General features: G+C 38.8%; 1 protein-coding gene across 1 annotated transcript in view; it reads right to left on the minus strand.

The window, feature by feature from the left end:
- Positions 1-272: 272 nt before the first annotated feature.
- pcp4b (Purkinje cell protein 4b) overlaps positions 273-24,423 on the minus strand; it is a 30,764-nt gene continuing 6,613 nt past the window's right edge. Inside the window, exons 2-3 of the mRNA XM_020600267.1 lie at positions 10,347-10,398; positions 273-1,693 (exon numbers count right to left, since the gene is read on the minus strand). Of these exons, the coding sequence (XP_020455923.1) occupies positions 1,563-1,693; positions 10,347-10,398 (183 nt within the window). The 3' untranslated portion in view covers positions 273-1,562. The remainder of the gene's footprint in view (positions 1,694-10,346; positions 10,399-24,423) is intronic.

Here is a 24,423-nt window from a genome sequence, read left to right on the forward strand (position 1 = left end):
CACATGTTAAAAATTTATTCTGTAGTGTGCAAGAGTGGTTTTCTTATCTACTGGCAGAACAGAAGGCACACACAGTCCCATTCTCAGTGCATGTGGAAATGTTCAGTAACACTTGCAGTGTTCCAAGCAACTTTAATGCAGAGATGAACGACCAGCGCATTTCAGCAGAAAGCCTTCCTCATGGTCTATTGAAAATATACAACAAGGAGTTCCACAAATAGTGTAAGTATAGAAAAAAGAAAAAAACTTGACTTTACTTGACTTGTTATTCAGTTGGGAGACGACTGCTCTACCCACTGAACCACACAAAGGCTTTATGCAGAAACACATTGGTCTTTTGTCTTTGCATTAAAGTTGCTTGGAATACGGCAAGTGTTGCCAGACATTTTTCTTTACAGTTTGTTTTCCTGCATTTTTGCACCTTGACAGAGGGTGAAGTTGCACTTGTAACTTCTGCTGCATGTGGAAACGTTCACCATAAAATAATTAAAGCGCATGGTTGAACCCTGTCCTCAAATATGGTCTACAGCAGAGATTCTCAAACTTCATATTCAAAGATCTGAATCTGATTTCTATTCAAGGTCCAGAACAATTGGTGATAAGCAAATTACTTTTATTAACTTGCTTATAACTTACAAGCAACATACACTCAAGTTTAAGGCAGTCTGAGACAAAACACATTTAAGCCTAGTGAAAAAATGTCACTGTTTGACTGAGGCCTCAGTGGCTCTCTCTTTCTGTGTCATAGATCTCCTAAACAACTTTTTTGTTGAGTGATAGGAAGATTTTAACTGTTTTTACTGTCCTCACCTCTGTATTCTCAGTCTCTGTGCAAATCAAATACACAGGCTTCGTGTTGGACTGGGGCAAAATTACCATTCATCTTTGAAAACTGAGTCTTCAAAGATGAGTGGACGCTTATGCATCCAGTAGTTGGTGAGACATTTCATTCCAGGTGTTTTGCATTTACATTCACCATACACAAGTTCCTCACAGTCTTTCTTTATTCAATGTACATTGATACACAGCTTGATAGGACCATGCAGATAAGAAAATGGCTCTGGATGGGTGAAATGTTAAAGATAGAAAGCTGCAGGCTTAGTTTCCTAAAAACAATCTTCATTCTATCACCAGCTTTTGTACCATCTACACACAGAAAATACAGGTAATTTTGGGAAACGTAGTCCTAAACAGTACAGAAATGATGATGCAACTATGAGGTTGGGTTAAGTACAAAAACATATTCTAACACAAACACCAGGTAGACCTCATGGGACTTGATATATGGGACATATATGGCAGGACAGAAACCAAATCTTTGTTACTTATTTATTGATACAGCAGTCGGGTAAATAATGGTATTTATAATAATAGTGTAATTCAAATTCACAGACATGTCATATGTTGAACAAGCTATTGCATTCTCTCCCCCCAACCCCATCACAACCCCTAGAGTTCCAACTGGTATGAATTTGTATACATGCAAATATCACACCATCATCACTGTGCCATCGCTTCCACTTGCCATCTCTGTACACAGCAGCAGAGCAACATGGCACTCACTAGGACTTCTCATCACGCTTCTTCTTCTGGAACTTCCTGAACTGAGACTGGATGGCAACAGCTGCCTTTTCGGTCTCTGGGTTGTCCATGTCAATGTCAAAGTCCTCTGGGACGTTCGTCTTGGATACATCTAGAAAGAAAAGGAAAAGATGGGTGTGGCTCACAGAAATGTACAAGGAGCGGCCTGATTCACAGATTCATCAGTTATTTGCTACGTGACTCGACATTCACTGTGTAATTCTAGACTCAAACGTGCCATCTGGTTTAGTTTCTTCACTGTAACCCAGGAACATTCAGGACTTCAAGAGACCTAGCATTTACCCAAGCAGTTTGTATTATGGCTCTAACATCTGCCTTGACCTGCTCATGTCACAAGGAATAAAGGTCAGTTAGCTGCTTTTACCTTTTTATTTTTCACAGTAGCTAATGAGTTCTCTAAAAAGCTCAGTATGGGGCTATTCCATTTCTCCTCCTCCCTCTACAAAGGACTGATCTACTTGGGTTTGATCAGCAGAGCCTACTGTAGAGAACCAAGCATCAGAGACAGTGAGAAAGAGAGGGGGATGTGAAGAGTACCAAAGCAGAAAATGTAACTCACATATTGATTGTGCAGCTAATCCTTGAACTCCCTTGGGTTGAGCTTGAGTACCTCTCTTTTGCTCTTCAAGGAGGAAATGCTAACTGCTGTGTCAAGTTGAGCTTTGAATCCTGCATTAATTGATATTGAATTTTCCAACACTCTAATGGCTGCTATTTTCATCCAGGTAGCATTAGCCATTGAGCTGTGCACCATGCTGTGTCAACACCAGACATTAATAATGTTTGCATTACAAGCTGGTGACAATATTATTAAGATGTCAAGAGTTGCAGGGACTCCTGTAAATGTGATGAGAGAGAACAGGTGCAGCTCAGCAAAGTAATAATCAAAGTCAAGTTTTCTTTATTACAGCCAGAGATATACTAGTGTCAAGGGATGGTCCATTTATAGTAAATAGTTCAAGGGTCAGTATGAATTAACCAAAGACTTGTGACATTGAGGAGCACTTATGATTGATGTATATTTGCTCTGTTTTCCATTCACTTCTGTTGAAGCACATACAGTGGACGAATAGCCAATAGAAACATTGCTGCACCTATTTAGAAAGCGACAAGTTACAGTTCTAGCATCACAAGCTGCAGAATCACTCCCAAACATGGCATTTGTGATCGCTCTGATCAATACTTATTTAAAATATGCATCAGAAAATCGACATCTGGGGCCAAATATGGGGTAATTTTGCAGGAGCTGCAATGTCACTATACTGTAATAGTGAGAAGTGTCAGCGTATTACACCTACATGAATGTGATTGGATGTTAGTAGTCAGCTTACAGCTACACAGCTGTGAGTGAGCCAGTGACTGTGAAGCATGAATGAAAGAGCTGATACCAGTCAACTAAAAGTGCAATGTCTGTGTTTTGCCTGAGCTAACAGAGAACAATGCAATGGTGAATGAGTTTTTATCAGCATGTACTGAATGAAGAAGTGTTTTTTTACAGCTTTACATTAAATCTTTTCTACGTTTTCTTTCAATCCATTGTAGCACAAACTAACTTATTAACTAACTAAATTAAATTCAGCTGACCATGAAAACATGTAGCTTATTACTTTGGCAACATTTAGTTTTCATCCAGCAACAGTCGCATTAACAACACTAACAGTTCTAGCAACATTTAAGGCTGATCACTTTAATGCAGCATTTACTTGACAGTTCAGTTATCAGCTATTCCAGTTTAGGTCTCTGTCCAGTACGTGTTTTTGTAACTATACAAATTAATCAAGGCCAATTTAGTATTTCAGAGGAATTGGACACATTCATCTACAAGATCCTACAAGTCCTGAGGGCAGATTTTCATCATTTTAATAAGACGGGAGGCAGTGGGCGAATGTGACAATGACGGATCATTCTCCTCGGATTGAGGATTCATCTTTTTCTTCACAAACACACGCAATGGATCATCAAACCTATTACCTCTGGCAGCACTTTCTGTGTCCCTGTCTTGGCCTAATGGGAGTGTAATATCTGCTGTCAATGTCATTTTTGCTTCCAGTGAAAAGGAAAAAAATGTATTTATCTAAGGTGCTGTCTTACTTTCTTCAGACATGACTTTCCTGAATGTTGCACATTTAGCTTACGTAGATGGAAAGGGATTTATAAGTAACATAATAAGACCATTCTTGGTTGGGTGTCTTTCACAATGTCTTTTAAAAGTTTCTCTGAAGTCTTATTGATTTCACTGCTTAAAACCAGCTGAGCAATGTGAGGGATATGGGGCAGCGGAGGACGATGCACATTAAACGAGGACTTTTGAGACAACAAAGTCTGTAGAAAGTAGACTTGAGACTCAGTATTTAAAAAGTGTGTTACACAGTTATTCAACATCTATTTGGTCTTAAGTTGGTGTGGAGACTTATGTTGATTTTATTATTTTGTTAGTGTTCATATTTCCAATCTACAAAGACGCAAAAGTATGCCGCATCTAGGTAATTATAAATTAACACACCAAGAAATTATTTGGACTATTTGCAACATAATTATATCTGAATGCCAGTGGTGACAATGAAACACATTGAAGAATGACTTAATTTATTCTCAAATATAAAAAATAAATGTAAATAATGCTTTACCATATAAACAAACACAAGATTAATAGAAGACTAACATGAGTAAATGTTTTGTAAGCAAAATGCTGCATTTTTTCATCTTTATATTATATTAACTGAATTGCTTTGGGGGTTTTGGTGATTTCTTGTCAACATTTTGGTCCTAGCTTTGTTTTTTCCACTCTTCTGTAGATGTAATTCATCATAGAGGCTCTAGATGTCTCCAGACCTTCCTTCTGACTCTGACCTGCACACCTGTCTCATCCTCTGATTGTCCAGTCCCGAATTCCACACCCACCACACCTGTTTCCTCTTCCCTCACCAGCTCCCCCGTATGGTCTGATCTGTTTCCATTACTGTTCCGGCCCTTCCTGTGCCCATGTATCTTGTTTATGGATTTTTTTATCTATTTCTGGACCCAGCTTGTTTTGGACTTTGTCTTTTCCTTTTCCCCAGTTGAATTGTTTTTTTCCTGATTTGTTTTTAACCCTTCTCTGGACCAGGACTTTGCCTTTGATTCCCCCTGCCTGGTCTTGTCTGCCTTGACTCAAAGTCTCTTGTGTTGTCTAAAGTTATCTGCCACTTGTGCTTCCTAAATGGACAGATTGATATCCCAGAAGTTTAAATGACTTGGTGTCACACTGTGATGATGAAGTGTTCCTTTCTTGTTTTTTTAGCAGTTTATAAGACAATACGAATGCCACTGATATAATTCAGAACCATTAGCAGGTTTAACTACTGAAAGTAAATGGAAATGATATTAAACAAGTAGGATGAGTGGATTCTGGCATGAAAGATGTGAACTGTGTTACACAGCATGGGCAGTGCCTGCAGTGTTTGACAATCTGCCTTATATATTATGGATGGAGTGACCTCTAAGTTTTAATACTGTAGATGCATGTACATTTCATCTGTAGTGTATAGAAAGGATAAAGAATCTCAGCATGTGCTGAGTTCACAAAACTGAACAAAAAGTGTGAACCACTTAGAGTACAGTGTTTTTCATGTCAGTACCTGGTGCTATTACACCAGGCATTTGCAAGCAAGTGACAAGATAAATCTGTTCTTTAGTCCTAGTCACCCTGTAATGTTACTTCTCAAAAAGCACCTTACACCATATTACAGATATAAATGTGTCAGGAGAGAGGCAGCGCTATTACTCCAGTGGCCATGGCATGTAAGAATAAAATATCCACCATTCAAAGCTGAAGAATCTGGACTCAAAGGCAACTTGCATGTTTCGAGAGATAGGAGTGTTCAAGTGTGTGTATGGTGTAAAAGCAGACAATCTGCCTTATGTATTATGGATGGAGTGACCTCTAAGTTTTAATACTGTGTCTGCCAGTGTTTGTGTGTCTATACTGTAGTTGAAAGTCAGGAAAATATCAGTAACCCCTAAGGCCTTAAAACAACAGAGCAGCAAAGCATGAGAGAGATCACAGCAATCAATACACAAATATACATGAAGGACTAGCTCTTTATTGATTAGTACTGTGTGCTTGGTTTTTAACTGTGTGTAAACTTTTAGTTTGCTTTGGAGAGGAACGGTCTGTGTAACCTACCTGGGCATAGTCACACCATTTATTAAAAAAAACTGAAGCCAGGACATGTGGGAGGTTCAGAGACCTACAGAGGAAATATGTGGTTTCAGCTTTTTCTAAAATGTTTCTGAAACAGCATTGTGGTGTGCATTTACTAACAGTACCTGACAAAATAACATCAATTCATTATGGCTATAACTGAGTACAGTAACACTAATTAAAAAATAGAAAATGGGTCATCTCCACTTTGAGAGCTTGTCGTGAGCTAATTATAAAAGACTTTGATCTCTAAGGTGAGCCGGTTTTGAAATCATGTCTATGCCTGTTTGGGTGGGGGTTGGGTGGAGGTACTGATGGTGTAGCAGTTTCCACTCTGTCCTTCTTTACATAAAGAATTAGAGCAGTTTTCACCTGTCGTGTCCCAAACAAATAGGCAGATGATTATTTCATAAATGATAACATCCTAACAAAGGATTGCCTCGTGCCACTTGTTAATGCTCCTGTTAGTGTTGTTGGCTTGTAGAATTTGGTGTAAAGCTGTAAAGCCCTTGGTGCCCCAGCTGTTGTGGTGACAGTGACATTTTGTGTTGTATTTGGACCCATAAGGTCAGTGAACATATGCTGAGCATATGGCCTAAATACACAACATCTGGATTCCCAGCATGTCACACAATGTAATTAAATGCAGTTAATGGGTATTCATGCTTGAATATTTGAGCTACTTATAATCCACTTCACTTCAGAGGGAAATATTGTACTTCTCACCTCCAGTAGTTTTATTTTTAGCTATAACAACTACATTACTTTATAGATACAATTTATATAAAAAAATGATGTTTAGCATGGAAATATAAAGTGTAGACAGAAAACATGAGGTGTGGAATCACCTGAACTCTTATAGCACTGATAAGTTACTGTCAATGAAGCCCAATACCTCTGACAGTTTTACAAAATAAATTTTAATATGAAACATATTTCTTCCTGTGCAGAAGTGTTGCATAATTTCACTGACAGTATTTCTGTTATAGGAGTAAAGCTGTGAATTCATTAAAATAACAGCTAATGTGGAGGATACTTTACATTAAGAGCAAGCATAAGAATTACAATTGGAGTAGATCAGGAAATGAGAGCACCTTTAACAGATCAACTATGCAACACAGACGTGTCTCTTATATAAGCTTGGTATAAATGAACGCTTTGATCTATCTGGAATTTAAGTAAATATTATTACTAGTTGTGAAATTACAGTAAAGCAGTAAACACTGCTCCACTTCCACCAGCTATAACATGAAAGTTAATGATAATCCAATAATACATGAAACAACAGAACACTGTGAAAGAAGGCTTTCAGCACAAGATGATGATTACAGCCTTACTTGTATTAGAGTATTTTCACACTGTGGTATTGGTATATAAATACTACCTAGGGAAATTATACAGTACTTTTCGCATTTTTTTTTTTAGAAATTTTAACAGCTGGAACAAGGATAAACATAAGCACTGGCAGTGACCATGTGTCTCCTCTGCAGTTTGTATTTTAATAGAGGCATGAAGGAGAAAACCAGAAAAGATTTGATTTGATCCACTTGATAAACATTCAAAGTTGTGCCATTATCTTTACAATAAACACTCCTATCACTCCCCGTTACTGTGCTTATCAGGTAAACCACCTTTGCTGCATTGCAGAGGTGCACCACAGCTGCATTTACATGTGCAGTTCACAGTTCCAGTAAATACAAATCCATTGCTCTGTGTCTGTCCTTGAGCCAGTGAGAGGTTGTCTCTAATGACTGCGCTCTGCTGTATGCAGAGTGGGCGAGAGTCAGTTGCAGCATTTCTCCTCCTCACTTTAAGAGCTCACTCTCTCCACCCAAGTGTCTCCATACACTGAGTGAGACACTCTCTACTGAGAGACGCACTTCTGTCACTCTGGGAAAGCAGCTTTTTCAGGCTTCAAATTAATTGTCAAGGTCAGACAACAAAGGAATGATTCGTAGTTGTGTGTGTTTATAGTGTTGTCTGTGTGCTCTGCCTTCACTCTATTTATTTATTTATTTTGTGAATACAAATGTCGACCTGCATCCTACAGGCAGTGAACATTCATTCTCCTGCAGTCTTTCATCTCAGCCAACTGCTCGAGGTAAACTGGATCCTTTTAATTGCTGTTGGTGAATAATGGTGCTGAACAGTGACTCTGTTTAACAGGGTGATTCCCCTTGCCCCCAAAAAAGTGTGTCAGTACTGCGTTTTATTTGCATGATTTGCATATTGGCTATTGAAGGCATACTGTGTCTGAATCTTAAACTGTGATTACATATTGAAAGTATAGTGATGTGTTACTCATTGAGATGGATGTAAACCAAATAATCATTTCATAAAGGTAACGTTCACCTTATTCTTAACTATGTGAAACCTGCACAGTTCCAGTTATTAAACTGAACATGACAAAATCAAAGCAAACACTGGCTGAATGCTTGTATATGAAAAACACTTGAGTTGTTCAGTCTGTGCTCATAATTTAAAGAGCATCAAGTGATGAACAAAGAAACTTTCCGTCCTTTGCAACACCGTTGTGAGCCTGTTAAACTCTATTAAAATGTCTAGGGTCATTTAGGGCCAACGGTGCTTAATACACTGCAAAGGTTAGGGCAACAATCAGCTATAGATGTTCGAACATGGCCATCACATTTGTTTTTTCTATTATAGAAACCTACCGAAAGGTGTCAAGCCGAGTAACACTCGTCACAGGTTCTGTTTGTTTCTACTACGGTGCACCTGCTTCGGAGGTGTGTTCTGGGAGCTAAATGAGAGCAAACCTCAGGAAGTAGTACCAGGACTATGCAGGGGGAGGATTTGCATACACACAGAACAGTCGCTGGTGATTTGGTTAAATGTCCACATATTCAGACCTTAAACATTAGCATTACAAGCACACTGTGTAAACACACAGTCAGCTGTGTGTTTGACAGAGGAGTGGCCCCTCCCTCCTCTAAATAGAAACTGACAGAGAAAATACAATAGAAAATACTGCATCAACCCCGGAGGCTATGCTTGCTGATGGTTAAGGGAAGTACTGGATATACCGTTTGTTAGGTACTGTATCATTGCATGCTAGAATCATGTCAAAATAAGATACTTGTATGTCAGTATTTTTTCACATTTCAGCCACAGACAAACACATTTATGAAAAAGTCTACATGTTAGACGACTCGGTTTAATGCTGGCACTACTCTGCATCCTTCCTATGAATCAATTATATTTATACTCTGAATAAAGTAGAATATTTAATAAAATAAGAATAATTTATTCTTCTTGCTTCAGCCTTAAACAATGATCTGCTGTCGAGTTAGTGACACACTAACTCACTGCCATGATTTAGAGGAGCTGAGAGCAGAGACGATATGTTTATTCATTGAAGCCATTATTTGCTGCATAGTGATATGATAGAAGGCTCACCAATAAAAATGATTTGTAATGCTCTCATTGCATGGAGCAAACCCTTATTTCCCCCAGGACTGAACTGATATGGGCACTCTGTTGCTGTTCAGGTAGACAACACTTAGAGAGTTGAATTTACAGAAGCTGATGGTCATCTCAGTTTTTTTTTCTCGGGCACCTGCATTATTTTACCCAGCTGAGTCAGGATGTTGATGCTGAGAGCATTCCTCAGCTTTGTCAAGTGATTTATATTGGAACGTCATCTGGGTTGAAGAAGGAGCCAGAGAACAGTTTGCCTTTTTCTGCCCTCTTGCAAGCCACTGTTTTATTAGAATGAAGTCGAGGAACACACAGCAGCAACAGAACACACTAACAAGTCCCGCCAAGTCTGAACTATATACAGCCTGCCCAGAGGGGCATTCTGGGAGGCCCCGCCAAAAGTCTCTCCCCTCTGGTATTATGGGGGATCCCGCCAGGTGTCTTTCCTACAATATGAAAACTGATGCGGTGCAGTATACAATCTGTGAAGCACACCAAGCTATTTTTCAGCAAGGTCGGGCTGCAAATGAGCAGAACACAAGAAGCCTTGCAATATATTGTTTTTAATTTTTACAAGTGAGTCTTTACCAATTTCTAATAATGTACAACTTCAGAATAAATGGTGCAGTTCTTGAGTTCATGTATTGCTAATACAGTACAGTTGCGACTCCAGGTATTGCATATTGTAGGACAGCAATGAAGAAAAATGGCAAAGAAATGACTAATTAGTTCAAATTCGTGTTATGAACTATTCTCCATGTCATGTAAATGGTGACATGACATGCTGAACTCATGTCAGACCATGACTGGATCTGACAGAAAGCCTTGAGGTCAGATGTTTCTGTGTGCGTCTCTGTGTTTGGACTCTTCTGGCAGCTGTCTTTCAGATCCTATTACTGTTAGTGTTGTGACATGTACCTTTTAAAGCTCATCTTGGATCATGAGCCATTATGTACTGTAAAATCTGGTCCACATAGTCTCCCTCTCTTCACTCCCATTGCTCTCATTCTGTGTCTTCATTAACTTATAAATTATCTGGCTGTTGGATTTTTACACTGTTTAAAATGTATATCTCCTGTTTTATTTGGGGAATGTCAACAATTTTTCCAGTCATGTTTTTTACCTTGTCCTCCAGATGTCTTGTTGTTGCCAGCAGCTGCTCCAGAACCTTGTCTCTGCAACACATAAACAACAAAGCGCAATACAGTTAGACTGTACATTGTCTTCAAAATGACATCTGCCAGACTTCAGCACAAGAATAGGCTACTTCCCACAATCCTGTCATCATATCCAACTGAGTTGAATACATGCCACTGCTCTGTGCCCTTCGCTAATTAAGCCTTGTCTTCATGATTGTTCTGACATATACTGGGGCTGAACTGCTACCTAATCTACTGGTACGCTCTCTGAAGTCTCCACTCTGGAGTGTTTAGCCTTTTGGGGTACCCTCACTGTGACCATCTAATCCCACTGCAGGGCCCTGTGACTGCAGAAAGGCCTTAAGACAGCACACAGTATGACCAAGAGTGAGACAATCCTCAAGACGTTGCTGTTTACTATAACATGGTGTTATGACACTACAAAGGTCAAAAAAATACAAACTTGAAGGAAAGCTAATGACCTAGGTGTATTGTACTGTATGCTTCATTGTGCTCATTGGCCCAGGGAAGAAAGTGGATAAAGTCCATTAGCATATATTTATGTAAGCTGTCAAATGCATCATCAAAAGTCCCCTAAAAAAAAAAAAGGTACTTTTTTGTGTTGAATACTGTAATGCTCTTTAAACAATGCATGCAAAGATCAGTGAACAATGTTATTTTCATCATTTAAAAACATCCTAATGCAGAGATATAAGCCAATGTCTGGGAAATCAGGCCCAGACGTTGTCCAGAGTTGCCCCTTTCACACATGTTGCACGCAACAGGAGACGGTCCGTATCAGACGAGTTCTCACCTGCTGGAACAACTCAGTTTGGTTTATTAAGGGGGGGCCTGGGAGGAGCGCACAGGAGGTGGGACAAGATGCTATCAAGTAGCCAATTTGTAATTTGGTTATAAACAACTGAGTCTCTAAATTTCTCTGAAAATTCTAGCAACAGCTCTTAATGACAGAAGTTCTTGAATCTTGTTGTATCTCCAGTTAGATATTTTCATTGGTGTCTTAATTGTAAATGACTTTTTCTTCACCATCGAATGTTTGTTTAATGACAGAATATCAATTAGAATACTATGGACTATACTCACCTGTATTCTCACACGGGATCACTCAGATCTGATATGTACTTTTTACTAGGGAGCTGGTAGGGTAAAGTCTGCTTAAGAGTCTGGGTTGCTTGACTTGGACATTTGCGTTCTCACATACAGCTGACCCAGGTAATGTCTAAAGGAGCACATGTCTGAGAAGGGCTATAGATACATTTTACATTAATGGAGACTATTAATGGAGGTCTATAATCATTTTAAACATCTTTGATGGAGCTCTGTGACAGACTGGCAACCAATCCGGGAAGTACCTCGCCTCTTACCCAGCTGGGACTGACTTTAGCCCCCCTCCAACCCTCAGAGATTATGGATGGATGGACATTTTTTATATATAAAAACATTAATGAACCAGTGTAGTGGTATCAATGTATTCTACTAAAAATATATGCTATACATTCATATTATTTTCACACTTTATGCATTTTTCATCCACATGGAGCTTATAGCCATTTTAGAAAAAAAAAAAAACTTGCACTAAATATTTCTCAAACTTTTCAAATGTGAGAATTCATAATAATTATACAGCACTGGTTCTTCTGGGTCATATAGTAATTATCATGTTCACACTGTTCTTTAAATTCACTCCACATTACAAGACACAGAGGTGTGAAAAATGAGCGGACTGGTCGATGTAAACAAGAAAATTACCTACTGTCCAGAAGAAGCAAACGCCTCCTCTACAAAGTCTCACCAGGTGTTGTACACACTCTTGTTCACTTCCAGATGTGACATTGCATAACAGCACAGCTACTCTTACATACTAATCCGGCAACATTTATCTAAATGTCTACTTTCATTGTCTTACAGCCATTTATTTCTCACACTTTATTACCTTTGTTCCAAACACACTGTGTTTCCTCTTATAGACTGCAAACAGGCACTGATCTCCAGAGAAATGGCACACAGAGCAGCAGTGTTAGTGTGTATTCCCATTTTATTCTGACATAGTTTGTCAGTGTGCACATAAACATAGCAGAGCTTGAAAAGTTTCATCTCATAATGAGATATCCACCCTCCAACTCTGCAAATATGAATGTTAAATTTATGATATAATGCATTTAAGTTTACTTTAAACTATTTAGCATGTTGTACACAGATTCTATAGGATTCATGTGGGTGCCAATGGTATTAAAGGTGTGGAAATGGTAAAGCAGATATTGCATTAGAGAGGAGTGCTGTATAGGGGTGTCACTCCATCACGAGGAGATGAGAACCGGATTGTAGTACTGCTTTTAGTATACAACTGAGCAACAGTGAACAGGGATAGCACAGTGAATGATAAGGGGGAATGGCAAAGAAAAGGAGCAGAAATAAGAAATGAGGAAGAGCTGTAAGAAGTTGCATCATAAGCTTCTTAATCACAGTATTACAGGTGGCACTGGACAAATGAGTTTGTTTTAAAAAGCATTTCCGTGCTGTCATATTTAGTAAAAAATGTATAATTCTGATGGGCAATAATTTTACACTATAAAAACTTATAGGTACTCATTTTTGGCTGTAATTTGTTATTGAAATTTTGTTTTCTTTAAAGACATCTTGGCAATCACACTTGAAAAATATGCTACAGGCACCAGTTGGTTAGCTTAGCTTAGCACTGAGACTGGCAACAGAGTGAAACAGTTAGCACTGTCCAAAGATTATAACATTGGCCTTTTTTATCTTTTTTGTTTAATGCATGCAAAAACCATACAGTAATGTAAAAAAATCTACATTTGTCATTCTACAGGGAGTTATGTGCCACATGTTTATGCCACAATAACGATACATGATACAGAAACTAACTTCAGAAAAATATATGGAACTACTCCGTTTTTTTACATAACACACATATTATCTTTAGAACTCAAATACAGACACAAATGATCTGATAGAACAGAGATTTTTTGCAGACCCTTTGCCACAGTATTGAGTGCTAATGCAGCTAAGAACCTGATAGCATCAGGTGATCCTCTTCTTTGCTGCTCCACCATCAGCCCATGCTAATTAATTCAGAGCATTAGCTAATCCTGTTTTAACTTGTGTCCTGTGTTTGGGACTACCTTGGTGGCTCATTTATCTTCATAGCAAAAATCAAACAGCAGCTGGGATTCAATGGCGAGAGGGAGTGCAAAAACTCCAAACTCCAGCTACCACAAATGTCCTCACAAACACATCAGTGTGTACATAATTTAAAAAACAAAAGCACCCCAGTGGAAATTTAACAGCAATCACTTTTGTGTTGTGGTTTCCATCTGAAACCACAACACACTGGAGGGTTGAACCTGGCTTGGGCAGATCGGCCCAGGGAAACAAAGTCTCTCATATGAAATTGTTACAAGAATTATAGTGTTGCACTCCTTATCAATAAATTGAATAGTTTGTCAGCTTCTATTTTCATATGTAGAGCTTGGGTGGGAGCTGTGGTGATTATGTTTTTCTCTCTCTCTCTGTAGTGAAGAGGAGGAAAGAAGAGAGGAGACGAGAGCAGGATCAATACCTCCCTTTGCAGTTAAGATCTACTTTTACAAAAATTGGCATTGAGAAGATAAATGACCAGAATTAGCACTCTCACTGCCTCCTCTAATCTGAACAGAAAAAAGACACAGTAGGTGGTTGGGGCTTGACTTCAGTTAGGTTTCCTAGCCCTGCCTGGTTCTGACCAGACATAAGAAATGATTAAGCTCATCTTGTTTGATTAATTTGTACAAAAACTGAACATTTGTAGTTTTAAGGAGGGCTAAAAATTGGATGAGGTGGAGGGGCCAGTTGATTTATTTATAACTTCTGTCTTTGTACAAATAAGATATAACATGGATATTAGTGACGTTAAAGTTGTGTTAAGCCAGAAAGCTAATCAAGCTGTACCACTGGAATATTTGTGTAGATATATTTTTAAGATAGCTAGAAATGGACAGGTTCTGATAGTTGGATTGTTTTACTGTTGCACAGTGTCAGGCTGTTTTTTGACTTTAGCCAACCTAATCATCATTTGGTTCCAGATTCATATTTGGAGTACATACTGTATAGTGTGCACCTCCAAAAAAATGGCACCCCATCCCAACATTCAACACGGCATGACGTACCTTCACATTCTCTAAGATTTTTTTTGTCATCATCAGAGCTTTAGTATAGAGTATACATAACTGTTTATTGTTGTTTTTTTTTTTATTGTATTTCAATAAAGCACTTTACATTGTTTTTTTTTTCCCCCAGTTTGAACAAAGTCAAAAGGAAAGCACTGGGAGCAGGCATGGTAAAAAGGGGAGGGAAATGGTTTCATTTCAGTAGCATGTTTCTGCCTCCTGAGGGGATTTAGCTCCAGCTCCTGTAACCACAACCTTTTCACAGCTATTTCAGATGTTTCCTATTTGCTCATGTCAGAAGGGTTTCCATGCTTTAATAGCTGAGAAGTTGTGTTATGTGTCCTCTTTTCTGGGATTCTCTTCCTGCATTATTAATTCAGTGCTTTCAATGAATTTCAAAGCGCGTGTGCATCACTTTGATGCTGGGACGAGGGACAGGGTGGACGAGGGTTTGAAGCATCCTCACAAGCTCAGTGCACAGCACATCCATGCTTTTTTGAGAATATACTTCTAAATAGAGGCTAGTATTTGATGTAGTTCTGAATTTTGTTTAACAAAAACTCATTACTTGGAGTGTGTAAGGTACATGCATGCAACTGCAGTTTACCTGTCATGCATATCAGAATGATACCTGTTCTTTCTATTCATTTGTCTGACAGAAAAAACCTGAAGTAACTTATTTATAAAATTGCTTTCTGGTTTTTCACATGACAGTCTCACAGCTGAGTTCTCTTCCTGTAGCTTCAAACAAATATCAGAGCTGGATGAGAGCACTGCTGTTACTAATCCCAGTTCAAAGAAAAGAGGTGACTTTCTCTATCAGCATCTTGTAAATGGCCATGAAATGAGCTAGTGTCTGTGCCGGAGCTACATTCGTCGCTCCTTTAAAACACATTAATGTAGCTCCCAAAAAACTACTATAGTGCCAACAGAGTGAGAGAAAGGAAACGACTGCATCAGCGCTCTCTACGAACAAAACTGCCCTCAAGCTCATGTAGCTGTACAGTTTGGTTTTGGAGGTATAACACTGCAGCACTGTTGCAACAACACTAATATTATATTACACACATACAGACCAAGTGCCAAGGATCTATAGTTTGACATCTGTAACATTCCCATAGGCCTTTAATTAGGTTCAAAGACATGAAAAACCAGCTAGGTCAGACCCATGTTCTTCATATTTTGATTCCTATAATACATTTGAGATTCTCTCTGCCTATAACAAATGATACACTGACACCTGAGTCACCTTTCTCACTTGTATTTTGTTAAAATAGTAGGTTGTACTTCTGTTGTATGACTTTAGCCTAAAAAAAAAACTCACTTATTTAACTTCTTGCTCACAGTATATTGTTACTTGATGAGCGCAGAGGTGGAAATGATGGCAACTAATAATTCTTTTTAATCTGTTGATTATATTATCAGTTAATTTTAGTTTATATAATGTAGGAAAATAGTAAAAAAAATCCATAAAAATATGCTGAAGGTAGTCAGTTTTCTTTCACAAAGACAAAAAAACACAACAAATCTTCCTAGTTTTGCATGAACAAATAATTGATTATTTTATTATTCTTTTCCTGTTAATTGACTAGTCTGTTCCTACTACTGTTTCATTCAGTAATGATAGTCCACGTAAGCACAGTTAATAATCCAGTAACCACCAATCTACCAAAACGTACCTGTGGAGAATACATGCGTGTACACAGTTAATTTCACATGCCGTGAGAAGGAAAAACAATTAGATGAGAAACCAATCAAGCAGGAAAAAAACAGTAATTGCATGATGCTGACAGGGGAGACAGAGAGCACAGAGATGCATATTGTGGCTCTCATTAATCATTAACAGGCTCAGAGGGGCACGAGATCAACAAACATTGATGTGATGTGTTTTGTGTGCTTTTATGGGTAATACACAGACCCAAACAACAGAGCTACTGTAGCATGCTGCCTGCAAACTCCATAGCAACTCCATCAGAACTTGTGCCTCTAGGCTTTCAATTAGGATGCTGTAATACACAATCACACACACTTTTTTTATTCCTCATGGGGACTTTACATTGAACTACGTTCATTTCCTTGAGACTTACCCTAACCTTAACCATAACCACTGCTTGTCTAACCCTCACCCTAACCTTACTAAAAGCCAGGTAGTCAGTGTAACATTAAATGACTTGCATGGAGGGGACCAGCATCTGAACCCCATGAGGAAGGCTGACAGACACACACACACACACTCACTCACCCACTCACATACAAGAATACAGGCATGCACACACTCACAAACACAGGGTGAGTCAAGCAGAATAACAGCAGATCCAGTTTGCACATACTGAAAACACACTGCATATCAGACAAATGCAAATATGTTTTATCTCTGATTGGGCATTCATCAAGGGACAGGGAGGGAAGACGGTGGGCAGGCGTTCAGACAGAATCCTTTAAAACATCCGCCTCCTTTCCTCTGCTGAGAGCGAGCCTTTATTTTCCTCACTCTGAGCTAAACTTGGTTATCTGCCCTTCAGCATAGGATGATGGAGGCAATCTGCTGCCTCTTTGCATCGGGCTTGCTTTTTCAATTTCCCATCTCAGAAAACTGCCCCATATTTAGCTTATTTTTAGTAAATAGAAGTGGAAATGAAATTCATTAGACTTCAGATTTTTCTGACCATTTTTTGTTTCAATTGATGTCAAGATTAATATGACCAAAATCTAACTGGCTCTCTCAAAAGTAATCTGCATGTGGTTAGGCCTTAATAAAACAGATCCACATGGGTATTAAAGTGGCATAATCCTCCAACTGACAACCAACATGAAGACTTCAGTTTTTTTTTTACTTAGAATTGTGTGCATACATTTTAAGAACTGTACTTGTGTTTATCTATTCCAGTAAATATGGCGCTACAATTAGCTTAGCTTGGCATAAAGACTGGAAGCAGGGGGAAAGGCTAGTTTGGCTGCAATCAAAAACTAAAAAACTAAAAAAAAAAAAAAAAAATCCAGACCAAGTTACATCTCCATCTTTAATCTGCCACAGTCAGAAGTGTAAAAGCAACAAGTGGTATATAGTGCATAAATATATAGTGCAATAATTAGTGATCTTATGAGATTCCAGTAGGCAGATTGTGGTCCTTGGTTTTTTCAGTCTATGCTAAGCCAGCTGGCTGCTGGTAAATCAAACTCTAAGAGAAGGTAAAGTGCAGCGTACAGTCAGATGTCATTCAGTGACATGCGACACACTGCTTTAAAGAAGGCCGGCCATTTTCTATTTTAAGAGTATTTTCAACACTCATGATACAGAGACTAAAACCGACAATGATTTGCCTCTACTCACGATTCATGTCTGTCAGTCTTGGATTATCTAATTTGTCAGTGTTATAGACCTCCATTGTTGCTAAAATAAAAAACAAACAAAAATACATAAAGGAAACACACCATTGCACTGAGTGACATATTTCCTCATTGTAGGACCTTAATATTTGTTAAGAAAATCTAGAGCTCTTGAACATGGGCCCTTGGCTCTTGCTTACTTCAGATGCTGTAAAAAGTTATGGCTGTTCAGAGCATTTGGGGCAACATTTTTAAACTGGAATTACCACTTCACAGTTGTATGCCTCTACCACCCAGTCAAATTCACAGGTATGGGACAGAAGTGAGGCCACTGACCTTTGACCACCAAGATCCAATCAGTCTATCCTTGAGTCGTAGTGGATAGTTGTGCCAAATTTGAAGAAAATCCCTCAGAATGTTGCTGATAATCGTACTGTTGGATGTCCAACCCAAAATCATAATGCCTCTGGCCATGGCTGTCACTGGCAGGGAGCCATAAAAATATTAGGGTCTGGTGATTTGTCATGAGGAAGCATGTCGACCACTGCGGCTGTGTGTTTCACTGACATGTTTTTAACCATTTCTGAACAACAATGGAGGTCTATGGCACAGACAAATAAACTACCGTAATCCAGGAGTGACAGACTAACAGCAAATAACAGTGACTAGAGGCAAATTATTGTTGATTTTAGTCTCTGAATATTTGAAATACTGTTAATATCAAAAATGACCAGCGTCTTTTGGTAAAAACACACTTCACATCTCCATGTAGATTGGTTGCACTGGTGCACAGCACCATACTGTATCAACACCTTGCGCAGATTTAACACAGTGATATAGAGGCGATGAAGCCTTGTTTCCATGACAGTGAGGTGTTCATGTCACTCACGGTGGTGTGATTCTGCTGTTCACAGCGTATGGAGGATGCTGATCTGCTGAAAGCCTGAACAGTAAAACGCTCTCCCTTTTGGTCCTCTAACCCCACTCTCCTCCTGCCTCTTCAGCTCTTCAGAAATCAGCCTGCTCATCGTCACTGTGCAGGCAGTGGGAGTGCAGCAAAAGTGAGTGTGTCTGTGTGTGGTCTTTACTATGAGTGTATGTTTTATGTGTGTGTGCAAGGTTGCATACTACAGACCACTCATCTGTATGAGCTCCATTGGCAGTTACATAAAGCATACTGTCATAAAGGCTACAAGGCATACTGAAATGCTGCCAAATCAGTGCTGGGTCAATAACTCCCCACTGCAGGTCCTTTAGATTTGCTTTCCTTTAATGGGCAGCTAGTACTCATCTGGTTGAAAGTGAGGAGGAAGTGGGTGACTTCTTAATGTTGCAGTACAGTGCAGAGGTTGCTAATTACCATGAAACATAATTACTGATTTTTCCTGGGACCCTTTTCCTCTGAAAACAGCGACAGTAGTTTGACCACAGTAATTAGAACATACTGTAAAGAAAGCCATTTGTGATCTACAGAGCATGAATTAAGGCTGAAATGTATCTAAGCTGCCAGTCCAGATGTGCACCTGGCACAGACTGTACTGCACACTAAAATCCTCTGGCATCAAGAAAATGCCAAAACATTTAATGATGACATTATTTATTTAGTTTGAGTTCGCTCATTAAACAACTGGCTAACATTTTTTTTCATTCTAAAATACTTGATTGCATTTTCCACAGCTTGATTTTTTCAACACAAAGAAGGTGGTTTTAAATCTTTTACTACTCGACTCACAATCTTTTTTTTTTTTTTAATCTGCTATTATTTGGGGGATCTTTCCAATTCAGCAATAAAAGTCTGAGTTCACATAATGCAGTTGAGACCAAGCCAAGAAGTAATGTTTGTTTCCCAGAAAAGCCTGAAATCACAAAACTACAAACAACCTCTAGAATAAAAAATTATTAGCTTTCATCTTAATGCAGCTGGTGCTATAGTAAAAAAAAAAAAAACTTAGATTCACAGACATTTCCACAGATGACAGACATTACAACTGCTCTCCAAATTATTTTATGTTACACAACTTAATGAGCCTTGAAAGTGGCAAGATTAGATTTTCTTATGGTGCTTTCATTAGTGTAGGAGTCACCAATCTCTGGGAATTGGCTTCCTCACTTTGGGATTGTATGGTATTAACCAGCAGGGCTGTAAATAGATGAAGGAGTTCCCTCTGAGCAGCCAGATTTTTGGTCAGGTTTGAACAATAAGATTGAGCGATCTCTATCTGCTGATAATGGCAAGTGTGATGAGCTCAAAAGCTCTAGAACAAGTAAGGTCAGCAACATATATCTATTGTCTGGATATCAAAACTATCACTGCTACTACTAATAAATCTTGCTGAACTGTTCCATGCAATGACTGAGTCCAGTATAGCTCTGGTGTGTTGCCTCATGGTGTCCTGGATTTTAAAACAGCACTCCCTGTCTTTGGTTTGTCAGATGGCAGTTTGGTGGCAACCCTATTTCTGCGATTCAATATGAGGTCCGCACCACCAGCTGTGAGGTCGGGTACACGTGACACACATGCAAGCACTTGCTACGTAACCGGGGGGACCCAGATAGCACTCCAGCCTGCATTTGTGGGCCAAGCAGCAGGAGAGTAGCTATGCAAATGAACTGAAAGGAGCAAGGTGTTCAAATTAAGAGCCTAATTATGAGGAATGATGAATTTGTCTGCTTGTGATGTCCCATCAGAGACCATCGAATAGAAACACCTCACATATCAAGTTGCCAAGAAGGAGATATCAGTCAGGTATTTTATTTGAGGAATCCAGATGAACTCATAGTTTGCACAGCCAACAAATCCTTTCTTTATGACTTCTGGATTCCTAAACACAACACAATATGAAGTGTCAAGCTCAGTAATTACAAACAAAGCAGAGTGACAGATTAAGATGATCAGTAAGGGGATGGGGAAATAATTTAATAATACTTTAAGACTTGGCAGCTTGCAAAGTCTCTGCCACACTCAGTGGCCATTAAAAATTTACTAAATCAGAACTAGGCCACAGACAATTCAAGCAGAAAGAACATAAGGCCAAACCACCTCTTCTTCTTTCTGTTCTTTTAGCTCATAACAAGTGCTCTAATATGTCTCTGTTCAAGTGTAGGACAGAGACTAATGAGTCATTGGACCAGCAGTGAGAGGAGAAACTGCAGAAACCACCAGCTCAGGTTCATAGAAGATCAAGGGTTTAGCCCAAAGAATCTCAGTTAAAAGGAAACAACTAAAATCTGCAGGAAGCCATTACAACTGCTGCAGATTTCCTCCACGTCTTCCCTTTTTTGATCACTAAACAAATAAAACTACTTAGTCTATATATAAAACTGCTTCCACTTTTATATAAATACGGCTCTAGACTGTCTTATAAAACAATTCCTCAAAAGTGGCATGAATTTCAAGTGACATCCGTAGACAGCATGTGTTAGCTTCCAGCTTGTGTACGCTGAGGATAGTGGTTTGTGACGGTTGCTTTGAAGAAAAACAGTGATAGAAAAGACCTGAGGGATGTGAAGGTCCTGCAGAATTTAAATTACTTATTTAATATTTGTCTAACACTAGCCCACATCAGGACCAAAACAGTTCAAGCAGTGTCAGTGAAAAGATTTTGTGCTGTTTATCTCACTGGATGTGTAGGAGCTCCTACAAAACAGAATTTTACAGCATCAGTAGCAAGGGGTACAAACAGTAGCATATGGATCTACTGGGCATTCAGGAGTAACGTCCATTACTAAATTAATTAAGTGTTCAGATGCTGGATGAAAGACGTTCACTGACAGCTCGTGATTTGTGTCCGCTTGTCGAGAAAATCCATGTTCCACCTCAGTGAACTACAAGCCTGTCTGTAGTCCAAAGAGACAAAGAGCCACTTTAGACATAGGCACAGGAGCTGGGCTCCGTTTAGTCCGCAGTGAGGAAGAGAAAATATATCATCAATAAACAGCAGCTTTGGTTCCCTAACCAGTCTAGTACAGTGTTAAAGCACTGATGCAACTGTTGTGATGTGACCTTCATTATACAGTAGGTAGTCATTACACAAGTGAACTGGAAGCATGGTGCGAACTACGGGGGAGCTCGGCTTCCCTTAATAATACACAAGCTTCTCTGAAAACATGATTTGCAAAATTTTGGAGGGTCTCATTCTAAAATATTCACAACATGTTATTTTGCCATATAGGCTTTTTCCATTTTTCTATATCTTTGTCATAATGGATCATGTGTAAAATTAGGCTGTTACTGATTATTACTGCATGTAATTCATGCAGTTCTTGCCATCACCCTTGAAGCGTGACACTGCAGTAAACTTCATGCAAAGATCACCAAAACTATGTCTCCTGATTATGTCAGTTGCCTTAAAGCAAAAAATAAGAACAAGAAACATTCTTTCCACACAGTCTGCACATGAATCACCATTTTTCATGTAGGCTAAACAGTATCAAAAAGAAAACAAGGCATCTTAAGTTTTGTTTTAAATGTCACAGTCAGTCCTCTGATTAATTTACATCTGTTTTTCTATTCCTATTATTTATAGTCTTATTACTAAGAATAATGATTAGAAAAAGGATAAATCACGTACTTTATAAATGTTGCATCTGTCATTTAGTCTGACCATGAATTAGCCACAATATGCCACACACTGGCTGGAAACATCCAGTTTGTACAGATTAACTTGTATACATACATAAAGTATGTATTCACATGTAGACTACCATAATAGCACGTTGACACATAGGGTTGTTTTTAGGGGGTACAGTCTCTAACACAATGTATTACAACCCCATACCCAAAAGGTTGGGACGGTATGTAAAATCAAATATTACACTAAAAGTAGTGATTTGTAAATCATCTGTGTCCTGTATTACATTGAAAACAATACAGCGGCACATTATTTGATGTGATACCTCATCAGTTTCTTCTTTGTTCTTTGAAGATTTCCAGTTTGCCGACATATGAGTGAGAAGATTATTGAAATGTTTCACACAGTAGAAATGTGTACTGTGGTCAGATGAGTCAGTATTTCAGGTCTTTTTTGGAAGGAATGGGCGCCGTGTGCTCCAGACCAAAGACAAAAAGGACCATCCACACTATTACCAGCAGCAAGTCCAAAAGCCAGGGTCTGTCATGGTCTGAGGTCATGCCAGTGCCCTTGGCAAAGGTCACTTATACTTCTGTGATGGCACCATTAATGCTGAACAACACAGAGAGATGATGGAGCAACATCTGCTGTCTTCAAAACAACGTCTTTCCCAGGGACGCCCATTTCAACAAGACAATGCAAAACCTCATACTGTACATTACCAAGGCCTGGCTGTGGAGGAAAAGGGTGTGAGTGCTGGACTGGCTTGTCTGCAGTTCCAACATGTCCCCACTAGTGAAACACAAACTGCGTCAACGAAGACCCAGGGCTGTTGCCCACCTTAAGATTTGTTTGCAGGAAGAATGGGACAAAATTACACCTGACACATTTAATCACTTGGTGTCCTCAGTCTCTAAATGTCTTTTAAGTGTTGTGAAAAGGAACGGTAGCATCACACCGTGGTAAATGCTTTACTGTCCCAACTTTTTTTGGAATGTGTTGCAGACGTCAGAATTGAGGAGAGTGTTTATTTTGAACAAAGAATAAAAGTGATGAGGTATCGGATCAAATAATGTGCTGCTGCATTGTTTTCAGTGCAATACAGGACACATGATTTACAAATTACTATTTTCAGTTTTAATTTAAATTTTACATACTGTCCCAACTTTTTCTGATTTGAGGTTGTATAAAGTGTAGTTCTGTAAATGGGAAAGTCTGAAAAAAACCTTAAGGTCTACTTCTGTATTAACCCTACAGTCACAAACCTGTTTCTGTACCAGCTTTATTTATTAGCTTGACCTGGCTGTGGTGCACACTAAAAGGAAAGATACATTGTCATGCATTAACGCATTTTATGGTCGTCAAACTCTCATATTTTACAAGCTGTTGTTAAAATTTAAATATAACATACAATGTTTGATAATTTTATCAATATTCTAAATTTGTGTTAATTTTTCATCAACATCATGACCATAGATTTTTTTTGCAAACGTAGTTCATATAGTCAGACAGCGGCTCATCCATCAGCTGCAGGATGAAAAGAGCACTGTAAACACCTTCCAAAGCACTTCGCCAAAGCAACAGGCTTAATAAAGATGTCAGTTTATTTTATTGATTCACTTTATTCTCCAAGAGGCAATCTGTGAGACTGAGAAACAGAGACCCCTCAACCTCGTGTAAAGAGCTGATTAATTTATGGCTCTGTAATAACCAGAGAACAGCTGCACATGCATTACAAAAATTGTTTTCATCCCAGGCATTTTACCACCCAGTGGGTAATAGTTTCATTGTGCATTCGGCACCAGGCCAAGTAATTTATGAAGCTATGGCTGAGTAAACTCCCATTCATATCTTCTTTACTATTCAGAAAGATTGTGTTGGATGATGGAGTATTTGCTGATTAGACTCACAATGGAAACTAAACCTGATATCAATCAACATGAAGATAATAAGCTAAAAATGTTTATAGTATAGATTGC

This window comes from Monopterus albus, unplaced genomic scaffold (assembly GCF_001952655.1).
Source record: "Monopterus albus unplaced genomic scaffold, M_albus_1.0 scaffold46.1, whole genome shotgun sequence".
In the NCBI taxonomy this organism is placed as follows: domain Eukaryota; kingdom Metazoa; phylum Chordata; class Actinopteri; order Synbranchiformes; family Synbranchidae; genus Monopterus; species Monopterus albus.